At 39.7% G+C, this 27,535-nt stretch overlaps 1 protein-coding gene across 3 annotated transcripts in view; it reads right to left on the bottom strand.

Annotated features, from left to right (window-relative positions):
* The window catches only part of syndig1l (synapse differentiation inducing 1-like), a 62,260-nt gene extending 46,448 nt beyond the window's left edge, over positions 1 to 15,812 (bottom strand). The window contains exons 1-2 of one of the 3 annotated variants that reach the window (XM_034698951.1): positions 15,161 to 15,812; positions 5,698 to 6,381 (exon numbers count right to left, since the gene is read on the bottom strand). In XM_034698951.1, coding sequence (XP_034554842.1) covers positions 5,698 to 6,222 — 525 coding nt within the window. In that variant the 5' untranslated portion in view covers positions 6,223 to 6,381; positions 15,161 to 15,812. The remainder of the gene's footprint in view (positions 1 to 5,697; positions 6,382 to 15,160) is intronic. The other 2 variants (XM_034698952.1, XM_034698953.1) reach the window with 2 other exon arrangements.
* Positions 15,813 to 27,535: the final 11,723 nt, after the last annotated feature.

Raw genomic sequence — 27,535 nt, 5'->3', positions numbered from 1 at the left:
CAACTCATTACAGAGACACTGCATCTAAAAAGAAACACAGAGGGATTTAGAAACATAGAGATACGAAGTGTGAAAAAGGAGCAGCAGCTCAATCTGCTTTAGCTGTCCCTAAAGGCCTGGTTAGACCAAAAAAAGCTGCAGCTTACAGTCAGCTCCATTTTTTTTTTATCAGTGTATCCAATTACTGTTAAACTAAACTGACAAACTTTAAATATTAGTGACATAAGCAATATATATGTATAAGAATGTAAGCATGAGTGAAATACATTAAATGATACGGTGGCACAATCTGTACTATCAGCTCTGTTAATAACTGTGCACTGTGTCCTTTTGAGCTGCATGTCATACTTTATCTGAGAAGGAACAGATAGTAAGCTATGCCAGATCAATCAATTTTAACCCCTCTAGCTCTCCATTCCCTAAAAAAAAAGCATTTAATTCAATAAAAAGAACTTGATGGGAACATTTTTACAGATCTACTTTGCTCACTGAAGCAAATCAGCTGATGGTGGTGATTACATAACTGATTTCTGTGACTTCAATGCTGGTGTGCATATATGTAAAATGCTGAGCACGCTATTGATTTAACTGCTTCAAAGCTTGTATTCACCACACATGCTGTGATACAAAACCATCAAAACCAAAATACTAGAAAATGCTGAACTCATGTCTCACTGCCCTGGAGCTGACAGTGCTTTAAAATGTCAGACACCTACTAGTCCTACTGTACCCACAATCAAAATAAAACATGAGGCATCATGCTGTGCAACAGAGAGTCTCTTTTCTCTGTTCTCTGTTCTAGAAAAAAGACAGACACTTTTGGGACAGAATTTCCTGAAAGTTATTTCTCAAACAACACAGACACACACAACTGATGTGTTACTATAAAGAACTGAATGGTTTAGCTTAAACCAGAAAATAGCCTGTCATGTTTCTGCCTTTTGTCACACTCCAAAGTCCATCCCCCTATGAGGAAACCTCCACTTCCTGAACCTCTTTCTTCTTTTTTTCTGTAACTCGTCTGTAACTCCGAGAACAGAGAGAAAAAGAAATGTCGTATTGTAGCGCTGCACTCAGATATATGCAGCCCTGCACAATCCCTAATGTGATGAATGCAATAACACAAACTGAAAATAACCTAAAGACACACAGACAGAAATATTTACATGACCCACCTGAGGTTAAGCCAAAAGAAAACATGACATGAGCAAACAAACTGTCATGCTGTCATTACTATTATAATTCATAAAATTCAGATTAAGTCCATGACTATTTTTCCTAACTACTACATTGGCAAAGTTGGTCTTTTACCCCACTTTGGATTATTTTAGATTTTTTGCTGAAATAATATTCTGTCTTTTGAGACCACTTAGAAACCCAAGATAACTGATGATATACTGATCCTGTTCGTTTATGTTGTGAATACTTGCTTTGAATGGGATTTTATTTATGGAAGCAGGGTTATGTAAAAAGCCCTCCAGCTTTGCAGTTCAATTATAGCTTTAGTACCAGCTTTAAGTAAAGCATTTAGATAAAGAATGAAACTACAATTTCAAAATGAATGTGAATGTCATATTAAGCTGTCATCATATAGCTATAAATGAAATGTTTCTGACAATAAAAACCAATCTAAGGCAACACATGACCTATTTATTTTGCTTAAGTTTTTGTTATTTGTCTATCAGATACATTTGTTTTTTGTTGTTTTTGGGAGGCTCTGTGGAGGGGGGGAAAGTGGGGGACACTTAATTGTAGATGGACAATGAAAAGAGGGAGAGATATGGACACTGGCAGACTGTGTGAAATGGTTGAAAACTGTATGTCATGTTGATTGAAAACGATGTAAAATGGTTGATGTCTGTCTGATGTCTCTGAAAATAAAAAAATAAAATTTAAAAAAATCAATCTAAGGCAAGACATTTGCCTCTACTTCAGGAATTTGTGTTAAACTAATTCAAGAGTGGGCCTTTAAAGGTACCCTGATGAACTTTTGGCTGGCATAAGTACAATGCAGCAATAATTTACAAGTGGGTTCTTGTCTAGCACAAAAGAGACAAAACATACCTTCCTGCTCCAAATGTCATGCAACTGAGATGATCCAACAGTTGGTTGCAGTAATATACAGTAAAAAAAAAAAATGCAAGGCCCAATGCAGCGAAGAGCAAAATAAAGCTAACTGCATGAAAATATAGCACAAAATGAATGTCATATGAAAGCTCCTTTTGAGTTTTTTTTTAACTGGTTATGAAACTGACTAAAATGAACTGTGATGCACCTATATGAACCTAAATAGCAATTGAACTGGCGGCAAGATTTGCTATGTCTTTGTAGTTAGTATTAATGCCTATAACCATTGCATTGGGGTAGGTGTCAGATGAGCATGCTAATGAAACAACCTTTTTAGGTTGGGTTTTTTTTCGCAAAAACCTTTCACAATGAGAGATGTGTTTGGATGTTAAGATAATGCAGTATGAGATTTTTGGTCAAGAGATTTTTTCTTTTTTTACAGGAACAGATCAGCAGGACGACCAGATTTATGTGTTTGACCAAAGGGGGTGCCAAAAATCAACAAAATAAAATGAAAGTTTCTCATCAGGAATAAATTAATCTGATATGTTAGTCAGAGCTCAAGGAAACACACATTGCATTTAGTAACAGCTTTTATTTGTTTCCAAGAAAACCCTGCAGGGGTACCTTTTAAGCCAATTTATGTTCAAGCCAACGAAACCCCTCAAGGTAGAATTTTCAAACAGTAAAACGATGAATTGTTTTATGTTCACTGAAGATTCAAACTTACATAATAATGTATCATAACATGTTTTTTGGAGTGCCTCCTCTTCAAGTGCTGAGCAGTTTGTAGAGGAAGTGCTTTCTTGTCTTAGGTCTTTGCATTGTGTCAGACTACGGGCAGGGTGGTGGAGACATGCTGCCCTTTGTGGTGTCAATGGTCTGCTGCTGGGAGGCTCCATAATGAGTCCCACTGTGTGTTTTTCTTCTTTACATGTCAAAACGGACTGTGAGGTCCGTCTGATGATGCTTTTTTCATGTGCTTGTTCATTTATGAACAGGAAGCATGTGGGAAATATGTACAGTATGGTAATCTGCACACTTAACCTTTGAACAGCTGATGGGAGCTCTCAGTTGGTGCATTAAATTGTTCCCAGCTCATCTGATGTTATTTTTTGAACAGAAAAAAGTAACATTTTCTTCTTTTCTCTATAAACAGATGAGGAACCACGCCTCCTACTTCTTTATTCATGATGTGAAAATGCTTTTTCTCTCTGAACCCCAAAGCTATATGTACCCATGTCACGTTGCATTTCAGCAGCTTCATGTTTATCACAGAAATTCAGGTTAATTCCAGTGGACTCGCGGGTGTGTGGCAGTCAGTCCATTAGGTCTTGCAGGACACTGTTCGAACTCAACACCCTATTCCGCCTGCCCAATCCCCCTAAATCCTCTGGAGTGCTTTGTGCTATTGGCAGTGCCAGTTGAGAGTGAAAATACTGTGGCTAATGCCGTAGTGCTGTAGCACCTAATATCCCCAGCTGAGGCAGGCATGGGTGGTTTATTATTATCTAACGACTGAATTTTAGAGTCAGGAATTGAGGCCAAGGTCGGTGGATTGAATGGGATTTGTGGTCAGTAAAATGTCAGTCCGATCCAGGCATGGAGCCGAAACATGTGACGATACATGTGTGCAAACAAATGCAGCAAGGATACAGGGATTCTCATACAAATGCACAACAGGTTTCCAAACCAGGAATCTCATTTGTATGTATGCATGAAATCAAAAATGGTGTGCACTGACAATCTCGTGCACACACACCCACACACCAGTGTTACCTTCATAAATCACTGTCTGTCAGAACACGTGTGCATCTGGATATGCTATCCACACACCCACAGGGTTTTTTATAACGGCTCATTTATTTTTATATATTTTCAAATTGTAGGAACAAGAACAAATATTATTGCTGGTATGAATGATTATGTTTATGATCTGTCAACGGCATCCAATACTTAGTCAAACTGAATGTGTGAGACGCAACAATATATCTGGTTTTTGATTTTAAATTCTCACTATTTTCAAATTCCTTTTCCTCCAAAACATATGTTCACATGGGTCAGAGTCTGCACTCTGACATCACAACAGCTTCCCAAAAGTGAAACCAAAACATGAAGAGCTTCCCCAGGGGCCGAGTGCACCAGCTGAATATAAATGAAGTTAGTCCTTTCTCTTACATCCGACTTGGCTTACACCGAGTGCAACAAGCCTGACTTAGAACAGTTGTTACAGTGCCTGGTCTTATCATGCACTTTCACGTGAACATTTGTGAAGCATTGAGTGTTGTAACATGTAACACACTTTTATCCACTCTACTGTCCAATGAAAATATATACAGATGGTTTGGATGACACAAACCAAAAGAAGAATAACTGTACAGATAGTGAAATATGTAAAGTCATAGAATTGTATGCAGACCATAAAAACGCTCTCACAATAAAACTAAACACCAAAACGAACAAACAAACGCTTACAAACAGACTGGGAAATTGGGGAGGTCTGCAAACAAACCATTATAAAGCAGCATAATCACTGACTCTGAGAAAATTTCCCCACTTTCACAGGACTGAACTTCATTGACAGCTCAGAGCACACAGCCTCATTAAACGTACATAAAACCTGAGAGTGATAAGCACCTGCAGGGCGGGGACAGCACCCTGTACACATGTTGTAGTTGAGAAGAGAGCTCTTTCACTAATTCAAACAGGACTCAAATGCAAAACTTAAAATCAGCTCATTGTAGGGTTTTTATCATAAATTGCTCCCTCTAATTTTAACATACTTTCAGCAATCATCCTGTGAACAAGACACGCTGCCATCACCTTTTTCTCTGTGGAAGTTATTTTTCTGTTTATGACCTTTAACAGTCTGACTAGACTGACCGTGCAGACTTACAACTGCTCCTTCCTAGGCCTAAAAGTTACACTTAGGTGTATCACAAACAGGGCTTAGGTCTGACTGGTGCACAGGGCTTAACTTTACAACCACTGTAACTTTCAGCTCTAAGGCCGATGCAAGGTTACACCCAGGCGCAGGTCATGTATCTCACCTCCGAGTTAAGAACAGATGGGACATCGGTCAAACTAGAAAATTAGAATACACGATAAATAACATTTTCTCAAATATGCTTTCTCTCGTAGCAGTTAGTTCTTATCACACTGATTTACACAGTATATACATAGTTGATGGTCATTGTTTGCTCTTTGGTGCAAACATTTTTCTGTCAAGATTGTTTTTATTGATAATACTTTTCGGTTGAGAAATGACGTGCACCACTTTCAAGCCTTATTTTGTGCAAACACAGCGGTTATAAAAGACCCCAAATAAAAATATATCTTTCTGGCTTAAGATATTAGCTGAAAATACTAAAATCCCACATGTCTCTTATGACCAAAGGGAAATGTACCTTATGTACTAGCCTTGGATATCTCTTTCCAAAGTAAAAAAAAAAAGCTGTGTAGGTTTTATTTATAGATTCTGATCATCCCTGATGAATCATGCAATGTTTTGAATGATGATGCAAGCATATACCACTGAATGACTGGCTTTTCACAGCTGATCTCATCAGCCTTCAGATGCAAGTTCTCCTGTTTCCTTCCTTTGATCTAATGATGTGTTTACTCTCCTACCTCATACTCCACGTACTCCTCCTCTTCCACTTCATAGGAAACAGTTTGGATCTTGACGTGCTCGCCGTCTTCCAGCAGCTTCGCCTGGGGATCCTCCGTGCCAGGCGTGTCTGCCCCTGCTGTGTTGGACGCCTCCTTTGCCTTCTTCTCTGTGAAGGTGGTCTCGCAGCATTCACTTTTGTATTCCTTAGCCTTGATGCTGCCGCTGTCTTCCTTGTACAGGATGAAGTTTGGCCTGTAGAAAGCCTCAACCGCCAGATGCAGCGAGGTGGCGTCCAAGAGCTGCTGGGATTTTACCTTCCCGTTGGTGTTACAGCTACCTCCGCTCACTACGTTGCCATTGCTCACCTTTCCTACTCCTCCTCCCTCACCTCCACCACCTCCTCCTCCTCCTCCTCCTCCAGCAAAGTAGTTAATGATGTTCTCCTGGTACTGGTTATTGGGGAAGTCGCCCCCATAACCGTTGATCATGTGTTTACTGTTTTTGTCCAACAAGGGGTTCTGGAGCTCACTGAGATTTTCCATAACAACAGGGGTCAAAAACTGTGTGGCTGGAGTTTCTCAGTGATGTTAGCTGGTCAGCTGGGAAAGTGATGGGTTGAATACGACCAGATATGCTTCTCAATGGTGTGCGCTGATGTCAGTGAAAGTGTAAATGGCATTCAGCAGTCAGCACTCTGATATCTGGAGAGGGAGAAAGCAACAGAAAAAGAGCGTTTTCAGGATCAATCCAAGAACTTGGAAATGTACACCAGCAGGTAACAGTTCACCCAGCACATGCTCACATAAGATCAAAGTTTAGCTGTCATTCATGCGGCAGCTACAACTCCGATAGTGTCTCGCCTGTCAAGAGCTACACCCTGCAGATGATTAAATTAAGTTTAATTTGCTTTCTCACGCTAGACACCCTGGGTAGCATGCACGCACGCACGCATGCATGCACACACGCACGCACGCACGGAGTAGTGACAGGAATACATCAAAGCATGGTCATCTACATCAATATATCATGATTACTATGACTCTGTTATTAAGGTAATAGCCTGAATTTTGCCATGGATTAGCTGAAGTGTTCTTCACCTCTCAGAGGCAGGGCCTTTCCGAAAAGGTTGGCCAGGGGTGGCATGGACCCCTTAAAATCAGTTTGGCCACCCTAAACTCTGTAACTATAGTTACTGGATATTTGCCTTATCAGAGCAGAGACTGATGTTGAAATCCTTTATATGGGCTGTGTTTATAACAGGCTGCTGGTAGCTTTTTGTTTCTTTTCTTAACATTGATGTGTAGCACATTTTCTTTTATTACTTTAAATTGTAGGAATCTGTTTCATAAGATTTGTGCGTAGGACCATCAAAATCTTTGAGTAACTCCTTCTTACTGTCAACTGGTAACAGTTAATCTCAGTACCAAACTCAGTCCAAAAATATTGCCAATACATGTATTTACAACAGATAGACAGCATGCTTGCATAGTGTGCAGAAGTTCGCTTGCATTATTTTTTATACTTTAAATTAAAGTGCCTTTGGACATACATCCTCCTTTGAGTCCTCCGACAGAGAATTCAGCTAAAAAATGAATGTGTCACCACTTTCTAGAATTAAGAAACATAAAGTAATTTCTGTATGATTCTTTCATAGAAAATATACACATGATCAGTGGAGACAGAAAGGGTTAATAATTCAGTTCCCCAGTTGGGCCACCTCATGCAGTCTGGACACATCCCTGCCTAGAGGACTTATGCATTTCATATGTGTATAAATCTGGGACTAACTGGCTGAAGTTTGGTATCAGTGTCATTTTTCCTTTTCCATGTCTAGATAAAGTCCAAACCAAGATTTGATTGTCACTGTTAAAACAATCAAAGATAACACTGCAGTATAAATATCGGCGTACTAGGTGTGGGTGCATCTAGCTTTTGAAATGAAAGGAAGATGACACTCTATTTCATTAACTTTTCACCTAAATCTGAGTTAAGATGAAGATAATTGGAACAACTTTTTTTTCCCTCACACCTTTTATATGACAAAAAAGGGTTGGCATACCCTAAGAGTATGTAAAACATGCACTAAGATCATGGCCTGCAGATTGTGTAAGAGTCCTTTGTTGGCATTTTGTTACAAATTTCTAGTAAATCATATGTTATCAAAATAAGTTAATCTTAACACGGTCTTCAGTTTTTAGGAAATGTTGATCATTTATGGCCATTTCTGGCTTCATACAGATCACACCTGTTGAGTGGTAGGTGGCGTACATCACTTTTAGGTCTCATTTCATGCATATACGACAGTTACAAAGAAAACCAAAGCAGAATATGTCTAGTATGAATATCACTGCGCAAGGTAATGTTGCATCTGGCTTTTGAAAGGTAAAGTTTAGGAATAACAGTATGTTGAAATACTCTTTTTGGTCTCACACCTTGATTTCATAGAGTGCCATTTGGACAGCAAAAAGGGGGTTGGCACACCGTTGATAACTTCAGCCATGCAAAAAGATCATGGGCTACAGACTGTTGAAGAAGTTATCGGATAGCATTTTGTGAATAGTTTCTATCGAAACATTCATAACCAAAAGATATGAATCAAAATATAGATTTAGAGATTCATGGCCATAACTTGCTTCAGAACTTTTACCACATCTGGATGAGGTTATCAAAGAAAATTGTGTCTGTTTGCCAAACTATTGGCAAATGATTGGGCCTTTAATGCTGATATTTCACTATGAATGAAAATGAAGAAATGAAGACATATAATCATACAAAAAGGCTCTAAAAAACATAGAGATGGCATAACTACATCATATTTGACTGATCCCTTTAATACTGTTGCTAACTCTGCTTTAACCAGCTAAAGTTAGCTCTGAGGGATTCTAAATCATACAGCACATTATAAAGAGTCTTACAATAACTCTAAAATTATGATCTACTCTACATTCAGCTATCAGAAAGAATTCAAATGACATGATTAAATTTACCTCGAAGCTATTTGCATGCTATTGAAAAACAAATCTCCAAGTTCTACCCTTCTAAATTGTCACCTCTTAACCTTTGTCTGATTAATCTGTGTTCCAAAAAGTTATGTCAATACCAAATTATTTTATGAGGTCCTGACCCCAATCATTTACAACTTAATAATTCACTACTGCCAAATGCTTAAAGAGATGGTCCATCCAATTGAAGACAACAAGATCATACATAATAAAAAATGTGATTTGAGAATAGGATATGAATAACAATTTGTTGGTACACTGGATAATAACTTATGTACTAATCATCTCAGATTATTATTCATGTAGTTTATCTGCCGGGGACTACGGATGGAAATTAGCCTGGGGCTACATTCAAGCACATTCACATGCCCATGTTCATCAATATGCAGTCCCCTATTCTAAATAAATGAAAAAAATAAATATCATGGTCCAAAGCATCTGCTAATGTATATCAAGCCAACAATAAACTCTAAACGGCTGCAAAAATTAACATTATGGGTCAGACTTTCATATAAAAAGACAGAAAAGTGGTTTATGGTTTTCCACAAGAGGTCTAAGTCTTCCATTCTCACTACATCTCTCTTTCTCTCTCTTATTTCCCCGAACGTAGAGTTCATGTTTGCTACACTTTTCATATTTTCTGCCCCATGAATAAAATACGACCCCCACGCTCCCAGGCTTCCTCAAGCGCAGTAACCAGCGGACAGTCTACAAAGTTTTCACGGTTCCTCCCCCATTGGACCTTGTGCGTCTGAATATGCTGACACTGTTGTTCCACACCAGTGCAGCCTTTGGTCCACATGTAGCTCCAGGGATCACACACTCACACAGTTCTCAAATTACTTGCCTAAATTGTGGGTACTTACAAATTCTCATGAAAAACTAACTATGAGCAGGTGCTGAGGCTGCTGTGTACTTAGGATGCTGCATACGCTGCTGCTTTTTCAGAGGAAGGATGGCCTCTGGCATCTGCCTTGCAGGTATTTTAAATGTCCTTAAAATACTGCACCCTGCCAACTCCAAGTGATAATTTGTTGCTGGAAGTAGCAGCGACCTCCTGGGTGGGGTTGATGAATAATCAAAACTGCTTTGAAGGACATGAACTCCGTTAATGAATTTATACTGCGTTCCATTTATTGGGTCTAACTGGGTGCAAAGACAACTGTTACGCAACTCCCCCAAGAGTCCCAGAGATTTAGAAATGTCAGAAAGCATTTTTTCAAATCATAGGAAGGCTACTTCAGTTAAAGGGGCTACAAATAGCATTTCAACATCAATAAATCACTATTTCATTAATACTTGAGCCTCAATGTGACTATCATAATCACGGGAGACAGTTTGCAAGAGGACAAGCCACTTCTTAAGGCCTCCTTGCCATGATATAGTATTGAAAGTGAAAATTTGGATTAAAGCTGCTGCTGCAAAAAACAAGCATGTTCCTCTTAGAAACAGAGTCAAGTTTTTCTTTTTTTATTGTTACTGATAGTGGAGCCTTGAACAAAGCAGATACCAACACCAGAGACACTTTCTTTCTGATGTTGTTTAAGAAACCAGACAGAATGGCCGCCAGGAATTTTCTGTAAAAAGTACAACAAAGTAAAATCAGTGGCATTCATCACAAGTACCACTTTCTCTAAATTAGTTCTTAGTGTTTCATACGTCTCTAGGACAAAAGGGCAGCACATTTAAAGGCAGTGAGAAATGCCATGTTGTGTTGATTCTGTTGACCTCTTTGTACCAAATCAGTAGTGTTTGTCCAGTATGAAAACTGCATTTCCCATGTGCACCGCCACCCACTGTTATATCGATGTGGCTGCAGTTGTCATGAAGCAAACTAAAGGCACACAGATCTTCTTTATAATGCACTGATGGGTCATGTATTGGTTTGTAGCTATGTAAAATCATTAACTGTAACTTGAAAAACAACACTAAGTACACTTTGATTTATTACTATTAGTATGCTTATAAAAGGTGACCTTACGCACTGGTTTAATGTTAACCTGTCATAGACATAGTGCAACAATGTGTGCCCTGGTTTCTCTGAATAGCCTAAGAATGCACATGTTTTAACTCTTTTGTCCTCAAAAGCAGTGCAAAATGACCAGATGTTTTGATTTTGTTTTGGTGCCTAACTTCCCACCCTGCTCGATCTGCTCTGTTTAAATATTGCATGTGCTATCAGTGGGCGTGTTGTGGGTGATCTACTATGACTGCGTGTGCAAATGATAATGTGTAGTTTTATTGTTAGGGTAGCCTAATGTTTTTGTTGTTCTCTTGGTTTTTTAGACTTCATGTACGTTTGATTGACTTCAAAATGACATAACTGTGTGTACAAAATGTAGTACTGCTTGTAAGCCCCGCTGTTGCGGGCATTTGTATATTGTAAAGGGATGTTATGATGAGCTTTATTGGGTTTAAAGTGCCCAGTCATGTGCCCCGCCCATGGCCCAGCACTGATTTGTTCCACTAGTGGTCTTGTTGAATATAGAATGGAAAAAAAATTTCATTATTTGAAAAGTGTTTTAGTAAGTTATCTGTCATGACTGTAGAAATTATGTTTATCTCTTTTTTCTTAAATGGAGAATCTTCATCAGATGTCAGACAATCCCACAATGGCCGTGAGTGCCCTGGCAACAGTCATTCAGTGGCAGTCCTTCAACTGAGCCGCCGGCGAATGAAGAGGGAGGGGAGAGTGCAGGAGATGAACGTCCAGTACGCACAGGTGGACACTGGGAGACGCTGGCACTAACTGCGATGGTGCGCTGGAATGATCCAGATGCAAGAAAATGCAGTGTTGTAAGGAGTTTCTCTCTAGACGATATTTCTCTACTATTTTTATTTCTGACAGTCCAAATATGTTGACACGCGCACGGAAGATTCTCTCTCTCCGCTGTCTGTCATTGCACCTATGCCTCCTTCTCTCCACAGTGACCGCAGCCATTTGTGGTATAACGCTGTGCCAGTTTGCACCTGCCTTTCAAACGTGCAATATATACACGCAAAAACACTGTGCGCTATCTGCTTCTGGTTTGATAAATCACATTGTGTGTGCTAAATGATTACATTTGCATCTCCTCCTCAGTATTTTGCGCATTCTGATAATCTGCATGTATTCTGCATATTCATGAAGGCAAACACGCTAAATGGATTGCGAGTGCTATTTTTCTCATTTGACAGACGCAATCCTCGGTGCTCCCGGTTAGTACATCAGCTTTGCATGCGCTATCAAGTTTGCACGTGTGTTTATACACGCAAACCTTTAGTAGATCGGGCCCTGAGTGCTCTGAGTTGAAAACAGTTCAACTTTTGGGACCATTGTGTTCTATCTAACAGACACCAAAATAGAGTGTGCTCAGATACACCAACATTAAAGAGGATTTATTTTTTGCCAAGATAGCGTAGGCCAGCCATTCTCAACCCTGGGGTCCCGACCCCAATGGGGGTCGCGAGATGATTTCTGGGGGTCGCCAAATAATTTTTGAAAAATATATCTAATATTATATTACAGAATTTCAGTCAGGGAGCTGTTCTAGTTGCTTTGTGCTTCATTACTTTTTCAAAATGCATTGTATCAACTAAATTTGTATGAATTGACCTGTGCGCGTGAGGGGGGGGGGGGGTCGCGGACACCAGTGCATGTTAAATTGGGGGTCGCGACTCAAAAAGGTTGAGAACCGCTGGCGTAGGCAACCAAATGAAATCCCCTCTGACGAATCAATAAGTGCTGTAATAATAAGCAGTATTCCAAGCACTTCCATGTTTCTGCCACTCTAACACTCCACCTCAGCACAAACCCTACAAGCTGACAGTGGATTACTTCTGGTGTCATGACTCCAGGTTGCTCTGAGAAATCTTTTTTTTTGTTGTCATGCTTCCAGATACATTGCTGCTGTATGATGGTGCAGGGCATTGCTCTTTTTGGTTAATGGGAATGTTAAGTGTGAAAAGCTATTTTAGTGCGAGCCGACTGATGTAGGACACTTTAGAACCAGTGAGGATGAATGTCACAGCAATAACCACCACTGTGTGTGTTCATGCATGTGAAACATTAGTTGGTGGGCGTCTGTTCAGCGCGTTTGCGACTGTGAGTAAACATACATGTTTATAAGTGGGTGGTAGTGTTTGGGAGAGAAAGAGAGTGTTTGGAAGAGACAGAGAGAAAGAGAGAGATCATAGTTATATGCGATTCTCTGGTTGAGTGCGTTTGGGCTTTGCTGGTAGACAGCGGCGGCTGGGAGGTATGAAGAGCTGGGAGGTACCGCTGAAAGCAAATGAGGCAGAGCAAACGCTGTTGCGGGGAAAACAATTCAGCATGACAGAGGCGGCACAAGCACAAGGCTTGTGTCGCAGTGTAGGAGAGCCCAGAGGCGCCTGACAAAGGGGCTAATAGATTAGTGAACAACCTGTAAGCATCCAGGTGAGCGAGGATAAGAATGAGACATTGCTAACATGCCAGCCATGCTGATACGTCTCTGCGCTTCAACCCTATTAGACTCCAGTCAGCACACTTTATTTCCCTGTGTCAGCCCATTGCCAATCAGCCTCGGACCTCTGACCCTGGAGCCAGGAACGGGTATAATCAACCAGGCCTTGAGGCCAACGGGGCGAGATGCAGCTGAATACCAATGTGTCTTATCTGTCGGCCATGTTTACCCACCCATTCCATTCGTCCTCTGTCTCTCGAAGCTTTTCCTGGATACCGCACACACGACAACAACAACAACAACTTCATCTTTCTGTAATTAGATTTTGGAAGCACTTGCTGGCACATAATATGCATAATAAGGGAACGGCAGGTAGTTATTGATGATCCTGCATGTAAATGATGCATGGATTGCAGAAAAAGTCCCAATGCACATTTGTCAGTGAACCTTTCCTCTGGCTTCAGCACATGAAAGTCCACTTGCAGATTAAGTGACAGAAAAGGATAAAGTGAGTAATGGGCTTAAAACCATATTGACTGATCCTTTTAAACACTATTATCATCAAAGGGGACTGTGTAAAAATGTCATAATCCACTCGAAATTAATCTGAATCCCACTCCTGTGTCAGCACTCGCCACTGATAGTCTGTCCCCTCGCTGTCTGACCGTCTATCTGTGGAGCTGATAAAACATTAAACCCTGAGCAAAGGAAGCTTCAGCACTCCTCCTCTGGACCCTCATGTCCTTGTCTCCTCGCCGCCTCTCGTGTACCACCACACTCTTATCACTCGGCTTAGTGTTTTCCACACCTCTGTCAGATGATTCAAAGTGTTCATTGATGTGTAAATCCTCCATTGAAAATCTCAGCCACATGTGTTTGAATAATTCAATGGGACGTTGCTGTCAGTGGCAGCCATGTAGACTGTTGCTGTGGTTTGTTGTTAGAGAGAGGAAGGCTGTGAAAGTTGTCTTCATTGTCTATTTATGGCAACACACAGGATTTAGCATTCATCTCTGAAAGTCATTGTTATTGTGAAGATAGATAGATAGATAGATAGATAGATAGATAGATAGATAGATAGATAGATAGATAGATAGATAGATAGATAGATAGATAGATAGATATTTTTTAACTGCAAACACAAAACTTAAAACAGACTACTAACTAAAAGGGAACAAATGCACTGGGTTATGCCTGAAATACATGCGTAAAGGAAAAGTCTGTTTTTCTAGATATTCTGCTAAAACTGGGAGTTTCAAGGCAGCCGCTCTCTGGATGATGTTTTTCAGAATATTAGGACTGCAGTTCAAGCAGCGATGAGACCTGACATCACTTGTGCCAACCCAATTGTTGCAGGCAACTGGGGTAGATCAGAGGGAGAAGGTGGAGATTAATAGCTGTGTGTGACTCTGTGTGTTTCTTACAGAATTAGCCTCTTCATTTTGCAAAAGCTGATCAATCGAAACATCCATCAACAACTTAATCACTTATTTAAATACCTAAATTTAAATAAGGCATACAAAATATCCTCACAGTTAACCCTGAACCATTCCTTACCCTCCTCTTACGTTTTTTTTTTTTCCTTGGCTTTCTTTATTTTCAGGGTGCGAAATGTTCCCAACAGTACTATCGGGCCACACATGGAGCGTGTTCCCACATCTCTGTACACAGCCTAAAAGACACTCTTCACAGTGCAGAGCCCACAGAGTGATTTGATGACTTCATGCCAGCAGCATATCTCTAGTCATAACACACACAAAGAGGTGATGGATTCATGATCCGGCGGACGCAGGTGGGAACTGTGTGCAGAGTTCTTCATCAACAACAGCACGCAGATTGCATTGCGACACTTAACTCTGTTTTTCCTCCCCTAAACCACAGAACATTTTGTGCATGATATTTAATTGTTTTGTTTTAAGAATGTGTATCATTTAGACACTACTGATGATATGATTTCAGCTTTAAGGCAGAGGTTTACGCAAAACATGGAACAAAAAAATCTGTAAATTTTCTCTCTTTTTTTTTGTTTGTAAATGAATGAATTTATTTCCTACCTTTTAGTTCCTGACAGTCCAGATAGTGTTTGAAAGATGCAATCACTCGCTTGTTTCCCCCTGTGCATTATGGCTGAGCTGCTGAAGATGTCGCCCAGGGAAAAAGACATTTTTCCGACTTTCTCATTTTCAAGAAATAGCCAATCATTTCTAGCGAGCAGGTCTCCGCTCGAAAGATAAAGAAAACACACACAAACACACACACACACACACACCGCCGTCACAGCTCGTAATCTCTCTCCTCTATAAATACGAAGGTCTCCCCTCCCCAATAAAGCGTTTACCTTGAGAGTCGACTGAAAGGTAGTCGCCCTCGGAAAGTTAAAACAGCTTCTGTAGAAGAGAGGGGGAGAGCGAGATGCGTCCTGGTGCGGGGAGGTTCTGAGAGAGAGGAGGAGTGAAGTCCGATACGCTTCACGACGCGCGTAAAAGGCAGAAAGCAGCGTCTACCCACCCTGCATGCATGCGTTTACACTCTCACTGAATTCTTCCAGTGTTTGAAAGAGGAGGCTTATCTTAATGAGGATTTTTCTGTCCCTAAATCATCCCCAATCAGCTGTATCCAAAGCCTCGTAGCTGCTCAATTACACCTCAATATCTAAATCAATTATTAAAAACAGCAGAGGCTGCAGCTTTCAAGCACAGAGCAGTCTGTAAGCTATTCAGACAATAACAAAAAATAAAGTGAAATGTTTTTTTGTTTTTTTTAATATCATGGTTATTATTCAATTGTACGGGATTATAAATTAAATTATCTTTAAGGCATCTTTCTCTAACAGCCTCCACATCTCTCTGAGTGGAGCAGTCATGTCTGCTATTAGCAGACTCTCATCTGATCAAGTGACTGGCCAACAATAATATCAGAGAGCACTCTGACGTTTTTGTGGCTCTCAAATTGGTCACTATAACTTCATAAGGACCCTGAAGGAGAGCCAAACAGTTCAATTTAAAGGACCACAAACCCCATTTATTGATCAGCTTCTTATCATGGCTTTTACAACAATAATATCGTCTCTAAGCCTGATACCGACATTTGACTTTGCTAATTATATCTGTAAGTTTTGATTGGTTTGAAGTGGGCGGGGCTTAATTGGTTTGTGACGACTTCACCCACCCAGTGAGCAGTAACCGGATTTCATCATTGACATTTGTTGGAGCTAGCATTGGCTTCAATGAAATTGATAGTGCTGACTGCAGGTTTACCAGAAACAACCCAATGATATAGCAATTCATGACCAAAAAAAAAAGACATTTGCAAAGGGAACAGTTCTTTGTTCTTTTGTGTGTGTATTAAAAATAGTCATTTTAGTTACAATTGTTACAAATAGAATGTTAGTTTATGTGCACTTACTCACTAAATCTTAGCCTTTCTTACTCTCAGGTCATCATAAACTTCACATTTAAATACAGACATGTCAGGAATCTTTTCAGTGTCGGCCATCATGAGTAGGTTATGATATTTTTTTAGGAATTGATCCATATTGTGCATCCCAAGTACGTAGACCAGATTTAATCTTCAAGCGAGCCAAACGTTTTCAATACCAAATTCAAAATCTGCAGTTGAAAAATAGTTTCTCTGTCCCAGAGGACATCATACATGCTTGCAATTCCTTTTGGGAATCATCTTCTTCTTGCCATTGCTTTGATGACATTATGTATTACATTACTTGTTGTGTACTGTACAATATGCAGCCCTTGTCACTATAATGTAATTATGAGAGCAGATTACTTATATGCAAACATAGTTTCTAGGAGACAGCATTGGAACAAATACATACAGATAAAACACCCACACAGTAAGATGTGAGAAGAAGAGCTGTTGTACAACATGACGTGATATATATACTTCCAAGTGTCATGCTTTAATTGCACAAGTGGCTTTTTGGGATATTTTTAACTTTGATTTAGAGTTCAAATAAGGCAACCCATTATTGCACAAGGGTGCAAATATTGCACAGATATCTCCAGAGGACTTTAGACTGATAGGGGAATTCTATTAACGCTGTGTGGAAATGAAAACCGAGGAGTGCAGCAGTTTCCCTCCGCTGTGCTGAAGGACTCCGCTCTATAAATGTAGTGTCACTTTCAGCGCTGTAATTTCACTGGCGTTTATATATTTAGAAATGTGATGTGATTATAATAAGCTGTGCTTGACGTCACAGCAGTGCAATCATTTAATGTAGAGGAAAATAACTGTGTGTACATATTTTGATGGTAATATTGAGAAATCTATATACTTTATGATTAAAGGGCTGTGACGCACAAATAGGTGTAGTTACTGCTGGCTTTTTAAAGGCTAGAAAACCCTTGACAGGGTTAATGTGAAGTTCAAGTATCTCATTTAAGTGAATGAACTTCAAAGGTAGCCAGGAACCAGGCCCTGAAATCCCCCATCATTATCTGAGATCTAAATCTCCTTTAACGGCACGTAAGTAGTGTCCTGACCACAATCTTGTCATTTTGATCTTTCATGAAAAAGCACCTAGGTTTGAATTGAGTGATCCGGGGTACTGACACTTCCCCTTCCTTTCAAGTACAACATAATGTGCTTTCGCCGTTTGAACTTCTCCACTACAGGTAGCAAGGCGGGAAAAGGTCAGCAAATAGCCAGAGAGTGATAGTGTCAGAAATAGTCTTGTAGCTGCAGTGATCATTTTTAGAGGATGACCAGGAGAGGGATGGAGGAGAAAAAAGAGAGTGAGCCCACAGGGAGGTGGTTCTGACAGGCTGTGTAATAGCTGAACACTGACCACACCTCCATTTCAACATTTCTCCTCATGTGCCGTCTGTTCCCACTCTGCAGAGTTGCCTCTCAATAGTTCTGCGTTTTTTTCATATTGTCATCTCGTGTCTCCTTTTTTTTCCCTAACTCAATATCACTGCAATCATATCTGACAAATAGATTCCGATCCAGTGGCCGGCTGCACTCTGGACCTCATCAGAAACCCATCAATCATAGATATCATACACAGCTCCTTTTCTTATCTCGTACTGAACCCAGCTTGACCACAGAATTTAGCCGAATCCTCCCCTGCGTTTTGAAGGAGGTCATTCAGCACTCCGGGTCTGCCTTGCATCACAGATGAGCCGCAAGATCCAATTTGTTTGTGCTGAGATGACTCCAATTCCTTTGCCACAGAACATTAAGGCTGCAAATTAATATCCCTGGGCTCAGCGGCTCACAGCTCCGTTTGGAGACAGGAGACGGGCACACTGGGAAAATGGCAGACACATGGAGAGAATTCTTTAACACCTGAGGTACCTTGTCTTTCTCAGCCCTTTGTCTCCCCTCTCCCATCTTTTTCCCCCCCTCATGGTTTCATCTTTTTTTTTACCTTAAGAGACCTTCTCTCATAGAGATTAAAAGGTAGAGGGCTCATCTCAAGTGTCGTGCTCAGAGTTACAACATCTGCAGTCAGTCACCTCTCAGCACACAGGGACGATCAGAAGGGAATACAAATGTGCAATAATGTGAGAAAAAGTTTGGATGAGGCCTAACTTCTATAGCTGAGTCAGATGATGGTTATTATTGTGGATGTTTGATGGTCATCATTGGTTAAAGCTATGTTATCATACATTATTCAGAGTTTGTACTGAATGCATTAAGTGTTCAATATTTCTGCAAGGTATGTTGTATTGATTTTCCCATTTATTACTTGTAAAACACACATTTATGTAGACATCAAGGTTATTAAATCATACAAATTATGTATGCCATAAATTGGGTAGCTCCCAGCAGGAGAAATGTGCTGCATGTTGTACTGGTGAAGCCTGACATCTGTTTTAGCCGCAGTATTGATTATGCTCGCAATTAGTATAAGGCTGGTAGATAGCTGTTGCTTTGTTGTGTAAATGTATGTACAAATCTTTATTAATAAGGTTATAACAGACTTTCATTTATTGATTACTTTCACATATAAAATATGTATAGCACTCACATTTACAGATATGTACACAAAGTATGAAGCTATAGATTATGGAAGTCCTTATCCTTATATTTGATTTTCGTAGTTTTCTGTGATCCCAAGACATTTCCAGTTGTTTTCCCAAAATATAAACTAATTGTTCACATTATCTGGAGGTTACAAAGCAGGTTTTCCCATTATAAAAGATCAGTTTGTCACATTATCTCCAGACATCAAATCTTGTTTTCTCATAATAACGGGGTAACTTAGAAAACACAAAACAGGCTGGTCATTGTGATAGACCAATGAGGAACCAATGAGTAACTAATGAGGCAACCACCAATGAGGAAAGTGAAATATTTGTATTGAGATTTTGCAATTTACAGGACAGGAGTTGTAATCATCTCATGTTTAGTCAAGGTTTTGAGAAAAAAACTAAAATGAACTCATTACCACAAAGAAAGAGGGTACAATATTATAAGAGAGCAGGTCCACTCAGGGGTTCCATTATACAGCAAGTAGCTAGTTAGTTTAACTCAACTCAAAAGAGAGCAGCTAACCTGTCTCCGTCTGAAATAACAAAAAGCTCTACATGCTTACCAACTCGTCATTACTTCATAGATAATTGGAAATATGTTGTTGGCTCATGTTTGGATTAGTTGTCTGGAAACGCATCACAGCTTTAGATTTGCCACATTAACACCCATAAAATGTATGCTATTTTTGATGTAGTTCTATAAGCTAATTGGCTTTCAAGGCATTGGTAGTTTAAATGAATATTTTCAGACAGTCAAGCTAGCTTCCCTCTGACTCGTCTTACTGCTAAGCTTTCTGAATTAGATGTATGACTCTATATATGTCCACCAAAAACTGTCATGTCTCTGCTGGAGACCTACCAACATTTCACAGCCAACAAATAATCTGCTGCTAAATCTACAGATCAACACTATTTGTTTATCTTTAGTTCTGATAAAACAAGCAGATGCTAGCTTATTAGCTTCAGTAGAATTGATGATGGGAATAATTACTTTTTAAGTCAACAGGCGTTCATCCTTGCCTCCAGCCTGCATGCTAACTAAGCAAATCTACTCATATGTATGATTTAACATCTTTCCACTAAAAGCGTTGCCTCCTACTAACATCCTATGTGACCTAGCAACATTTTCGGGCAAACAAAAACTCTGTCACCAAAACTAACAGAAAACTACGGAGTGCCGGTTTGGCCTAATAGTTGAGTTGTGCCCCCCATGAATAGAGGCTACAGTCCTCAAGCAGCCTGCCCCTTTCCCATTATCATACTCTATCCACTGTTGTATCCTTTCAAAATACCCCCACGCCCACCCCCCAAAAGAAAAATAACAAAAAAAGTAAATAACATGATTTACTACTTTTGGACAGTCAACTGTTTATCCATGCTTCAAACCTCAATGGTAAGCTAGCCCACTCCACTGCATGCCTGTTTGCAGCCCTGTAATGCAATGAGAATAATTCTATCGGTGGTATAACAAATAAATGATGTGGACAATATTCTGAATACATGGCAAAAGTTACCCAGAGTCTGCTGAAAGTCATGTTGAATACATTCCTGACCCTCAGTCTAAAGTATTGTCTCATGATAGCAACTGCTAGGTGGGTAGAGTCCAACCTCTGGTTCGTGTGTTTAATGTGGCTATCGCAGAGGAGCTGAAGGTTTGCATTCAGCATGCTAAACACAACCAGCTTGAGCAAACAAAAAGAAAATGCTTTTAAGGGCTCACCCTGCCTTTAAGCCTTCAGCTGAAGGTAAGATCAGTGGGTAAGAACATCAGTCACATATACTGGATAGCACGGAGCCTACACACCAATGCTGCAGTTTCATAGAGGATTTCAAATCGTGAGGAGAAACAGAATCCGTGCCTGCTTGCTACCTACACACCACTGGCATCCTTCTGAAGCTCATGAAGACGAAAACATTATTTTAATTGTTCCATCCTGACTTGAGTCCAAATTACAGAAAGGCATATCCTCCGTGATATAAATGAAACACTCTTCATATTTAAAGACTGCAGGAACTTCACTATCACATTCATTGGATTTTACAGTCAGAATGAGAACGGATCACAGCAGCCTTTCATACACTGCTTTGTGTTCTCTTCACCAAACAAAACGAAGAACAAAATAAGTCTGGAAATAATCAAGCTGGAAGTAGAACCATTTTTGTTCGGAGCTCACACTGCTTAAAAAAGACATTGACGTTCTTTCATGATTTTGTTCTCATTTGAAGAGCAGATGATTGGACAAAAGTAATGTGACAAATGAGAGGCATCCTATCTTCCCTACCAGAGCTTTGTCATTAATGTAAATACATAGTTTGATTCAAGGCCTTAATAATGCTTCTTTTTGAGACAATCCCCTTGTCAAACACAATTGTTTTTACACTTGTAAAGGCACTCCTGCTCAAAGCTACCGGTATTTAACTAATAAGCCTCTCTGGGAATCCATTAAGCCTCTCATTAAAGTGATTTCTTGGTTTCTTGTTGAAATTGACTTTTGAACCACTTATTGACTTTAGAAACCATGCAGTGAAAGTTCATTTTCTCCAAAAGATGCATTTGTTCTTTGTCAATTATGTTTAGGTTATGTTTGGAGCACAAACACAAAATCCCAAATGGAAAGAAGATATTCCCTCTCAATGACAACAAAACAAATGTCTAATAGCAGAACGTGGTTTCATATTGCATGTTTCTATTCCCTTCTAATACCATTAGATTCTCTGATTAATTCCCATCATCCCACCATGGTGCAAGACTGAACACTTCAGGCGCTCCTTTGTGCCCACCGCCATCAGACTGTTAAACAGTAACGGAGGCCACAGACTGCACCACACTGACCACTGACCCCTGACCCCCCCGTGAATAGATCCATACCATCCCTGCATTGTCTGTCACACTCCATCATCTCATCCTAAACTGACTCTCTTGACTGCTGCTGGCATTATAATGCATAATATACTGTATTATATAATTATCTTGCAATATTATATAATGTTATATTACATTATTATTGTTTACTAGAACTCATGGTCATATTACATACCTATATTTATTTTTATTTATTGCTTACTCTGTCATAACCAACCATAATCACACCATGTCAACCTGTCTCTACTGAATCATTTTAATACTGCCTGTAATTACTGCTATTTAATCTAAATTCCATTTGTAGCATTGTATATATCTAAATTGTATTCTATCTTTATTTATCTATTTTTATTTTTACTTATTTTATTTTATTTTACTTATTGAAACGTCTTCTTGATTGTACTTATGTCTGGGTTGCTGTAACAACTGAATTTCCCCCCCGGGGGATCAATAAAGTAATATCTTATCTTATCTTATCACATAAAGGAACTATCTGCCTCTGATAAACACATGGAATATGAGTGGATTTTCAGATTTTGACAGCTTCTTCAAAGTCTTCTGATAAAATATTTCTTACTCACAAAAGTAGAAGTAGATATAAAATGACAGAAAAAATGAATAGAGTTAAATCAGGCATACAGACCCTCAGTCTGAGATTAATCCTCTACCACAGAGTGCCTTGTCAGGGCAGAGTGAACATGGTTCGGTTCGTTCAACTGTGCATGGTAATTCCTCACTGTCAGTTGCTTTAATGAATACTTGTCAAGATAAGAGAATCAAATAATCACTGTTTTTTTTTCCTCCCAAAATACTGGATAAACTGTTACAGTGTGTTACTCTCAAGACAGGTTTAGAGTGTGAAGATGGATTAGAGGAAAAGAAGGCGGCAGTCTGGTACAATCATGTCGCTTAGGAAGAAGAACCATAGACTATAAATAATGGTGACAGTTGAATAAAATCGCCCATCGGTTTCTGACTTGTGTAAATTAAGTCTCAAGCTCAACATTTGGCCGTGGCCATGTTAACTATCTTATTACCTGGCTATGTTAATTACTTGATTTTGATTGGTCAAAACCTCATAAAAAAGGTGATTGATTCTAAACAACTAAAGCAACACCAAGGACAGTCTGATCACACATGTCATATAAATAAGTCCATTGACAGGAGTCGTGTACATTTCACCCCAGCTTGTTGACACTGGGGTCAAAAAGACTGGTTTCAATTAGCGGTCTTAATTGGTAAACACTTGTGGATGCTTCAATAGCTGCAAATGAGCTAAATTTGCAAAAATTTCCCCAGAGAGTGAGATTCTATTTTTGGTGGTAGCTGACCTAAACGGTTGATCTGTTACTAAAGCAGCTAAAAGAGTCTTTTGGAACATAGCTCAGGCCTCCAAATCTCTGAGGAGAGTGTGAGGGACCAACACTTAGGGCCTGATCTACTAAGATCCCAAATAACGAGCGCTAATTTGCATGTGCAAATAATAATTTTGCACGTGCTATTTCTGGACGTGTTGCGGGTGATCTTCTAAGACTGCGTGCGCAAATGATAATGAGCGCAAAAGTGGTGCGGACCGCCCTATTTTACGAGGATTTTGCGTGTGCTATCGGCTGTCACCATGGAGAGTTTGAGAGAACAGAGTGGCCTTAAGCGATAAACGAAGTTTGAAGCCATGGAGTTGGAGGTCTTTGTGGAGGAGGGAAATAAACACATCGGTGAACTCCAGCAGAGACATCTCAGCGTTAGAAACACGATTTGGGAGGCCATCTGTGAAAAGGTGAATGCTGTGAGAAAAACAGAAGATCTGCCGATGAAATAAACGCATCTACTCTACTCCAAAATGCAATCAGTGTTTTGATGGAGTTTAGAGAGCGATTTGATGAGGCTAAGTTTGCCAGTCTTGCTCTAGAAAAGTTAGGCGTTACTTGGATGAAGACAGTCGCCTCACTGTCCCAGGGAGCAACTTTCGGGTGAACGTTTTTAATGCCTGATATCATCATCCAGCAACTGTCCCAAAGATTCACCAGCTTAAATGGAACTGTGAACATATTTGAGTCAATTCACCCCAACACACTGCTGCAAGCACGAGATGAGGAGTTACGCAGAGCTGCCTGGCGCAGCTCAGTGAGCAATCATTCTCCAAGTTAAAACTAATTAAAAACCCCTTGATGACTGAGTGGACATGTCATGTTATCTATTGAGAATGACAGATCAAAGAAAATTGACATATAGTGCATCGTGGACGAGTCCGCGGAGCTTAAGGCTCGTCCAAACAGTGGTGAGCAGGCCTAGTTCATATTGTTTTTTTGTTTGTATGTGAACATGTGGGCCGCTGTGCCAATTTGACTAAACTTTATAGCTGTTGATACAGTGACCTACTGTGCCCTAATTATATGAAAAAGTTAAAGTGGGTGTCAGAATGATGCGGTCGCTATCCTTGGTGCTGAACTGCTTTGAATTTGTGTTGTTTTATTATTATTATTATTATTGTGTTCTCTTGGTTTGGTTGACTAAAACATGTAGTAATGCTTGTAAGCCCAGCTTTTGCGGGCATGTTGTAAAGCAATGTTATGATGAGCTTTACAGTGACCGCAGCCATGTGTGCGTAACGCTGTGCCAGTTTGCACCTGTCTTTCAAACGTGCTAAATATAGACGCAAATACAGCGCGCAGGTTTGATAGATCACATTGCGTGTGCTAAATGATTAAATTTGCATCTCCTCCTCCCAGTATTTTGCGCGTTCTGATGATCTACATGTATTCTGCATATTCATGAAGGCAAACACGCTAAATGATTTGCGAGTGCTATTTTGCTCATTTGACAGACGCAATCCCATTTGCTCCCAGTTAGTACGTCAGCTTTGCGCGCGCTATCAAGTTTGCACGTGTTATTATACACGCAAACCTTTAGTAGATCGGGCCCTGAATGTGTAACTTAAAACAGCTTCTTATCACCACTGCCCAGCATAATCTCTTGAAGAAAATAAAACAATCCCACCTCCTTTACTCTAAAGACAATTTAACCAATGTATTATAATTGCTGCACTAATGAACAATCCATTTAAAAGTATCAGTATAACAATTATAGATTTTCCCTCACAGAAGAGCTTGATCCCAGACCACACAGAACATTACAACTCCTCCAGAAAACACCAACACAAATAAGTTCGGGAGGTTAAGTTCAGTGACTGACTCGCATTTGGAGCCATCCTCAAGTAGACAATTAAGGAACTACAGTTTTTTGCCCTTCCCCATCAGCTTCATTTTTCAACTTTAACAAGTTTCCTCTTGAGAAGAACCAACAATAAAGTAAAGTCATAATAAAGATCCATTTTAAAATGTGATGTGGAAGGAAACGTAAGGCTAAGGTATTGCCTTAAGGTGAGTGATAAAATGCCAGTGTACTGTGAATATTAGTGTAAATAGTATTTGGCTTGCATTTTCATCAATAATGAGCTATGTGTCAGATACTGCAAAACACAGTGGCAGTTCTTTGGGACTAAAGCTCTCTGATGACTGCTCTCTGCTCATCCTCCTCTTTGATCAACACCCTCTCCATCTCTATTGCATCACTGCCAGCCTTTGGGTGTCCTATTAAGCATATCTCTTTGGTTCTTTGATTCCACCACCTGCCTATTTCAGCCATCCAACAGTCAGCATATCTGCCTGTGTGTCCATGGATAACTCTTCAAGACTGCTAATAACACAACAAACCCACCAGAGTGCAAACCGGATCAACAAAACGGAATCGTTGATGGTTGAACAACAATCTCACTAGCATATGCTCTGGTCTCCACGGCTGTATAGAGGCACAGTCTCCTTAGCAATTAAACTATAAATTTAATAATGGTAATGGAAATATATTGCAGAGACAGTGGCACAGCTGGATAGACTGTGTCTCTCTTATTATTATTATATTAAAGTCATCTATTTTTTTTAATTTGGCACAGTCTCTTTCATGCAGAGGAGATAACTTTCAATTTCTTCAGAGAGAAGAAAAAGCTGCTTCTTCAGTCGTTCAGAATCAAACCCTCATACAGAACATTTGCCTCTCTAATCCAGCCTGGTATCATAAAAGAAGAGCTCCTGTGTGAATACCAGGCCTTATTTTGCCATCCTTTAGAGCTCAGCCAGGCCTCCTGTGGCTGTCTGACTTGATCCTGGAAACATGATTGGCAACTGCTTAATGAGGACCTGTGTACCTTTGATTACTGGGCTTCACTAATGAACAGCATGTCAGTTTATTAGCAGAGAATACAGTTCTGGCTACCGTGGCTAATCACTACAACAGTGTGTCCAAATGCCAGTCAAAGGACATCATAGACATTTCATGCAGCTCTCCCATTGAAAATCCTTTTCATCATATGAACTTTCAGTCATTATTTCCTCACAGTGATTCTATCTGCTTTGTGTGAACCACCGGAGAATTATTTGATAGCACTATTGTTTTTATTGATGCCCGTGCAACCTGTATAACATTCCTCAACAAGCTTGCCGACTTTTTCTTGCCTTTTTTTTCTTCTCTTTACCTGTCTTGTCCTTTCTCTCTTGTCTTTGATCAGCAGTGACATACAATTTTGTATTTTTAGCTTGCTTTAGAGAAAGCAGAGGGACTACCGCTCAGGCAGAATTTGAAACATCATCCCTGTATCCGAAATCTGGAGTCTGGAAAATACTGGTCTTATATGGTAGTTTGGACAAGATGATACTGCGGTTCAAGAAATTTAGAATACTAGTTATTAATATACTCATATCAAGGGTGCTTTACGCTCCAAAAATTTAAATTAAATTAATCCTTCATTAAGTCAATACCTACATTGTACTAATAGTTCATTTTCTCTAGTGTTTTGTATCAGTTTAGGCTCAGGGTCACAGTACGTCTTGAAAACACCTTAAGCAAGTGGCAGATGAAAATAGAAGTTGAACTCTTCATATTACTTGTAATGTAATCCCTCAGTCCACATCTAAGATCCATTTTGTTGTGTCCATTTATTGGCATCAATTATTGTCTTATATGCAGATGATAATGTGATGTATTAGTCCTGATCATCAGATTTCTGTTTCCTGTTGGCTTTAACCCTCAGGGGAGTTGTACTTCTGCTTTGAGGTTCTTCTTCTAGTCTAGTCTAAAATGTAGGTTTACCATGCAACTATTGTTTCTCTGAGTGATCCATTTATTTAGAAGCAATGTGGATCATTAACGCTGATTTATTGCTATTATTTTCCATAGTTCTCCTGATTTTCTTTTACCAAATTAGTTTTTTTTTTGTTGTTGTTTTTCTTGCTCTCAATATGTGAAACATTTTCAAGCTCCTCCTGAGGGATTCCTGGGCTAAATTGTATCCCTGTAGTGAGCTCTAACTACCCTGGGGTCTCCACCTGGTTGGATTTACCCATAAAACCTCTAAGGGAGGCATCCCTATCAGATTATTGTGAATGGCTCCTTTCACTGCAAAGTAGTAGCCACTTTATTCCGTGCTCCAGCTAGATGTCCGAGCTCCCAATCTGGAACGTAGGTCAAGCTGTTAACACATGAAGAAGAGTCCACATAACATTTATTTTTAAAAATCT

This window comes from Notolabrus celidotus, chromosome 13, assembly GCF_009762535.1.
Source record: "Notolabrus celidotus isolate fNotCel1 chromosome 13, fNotCel1.pri, whole genome shotgun sequence".
Taxonomy (NCBI): Eukaryota; Metazoa; Chordata; class Actinopteri; order Labriformes; family Labridae; genus Notolabrus; species Notolabrus celidotus.
This window is presented reverse-complemented; position numbering and strand designations above follow the sequence as displayed.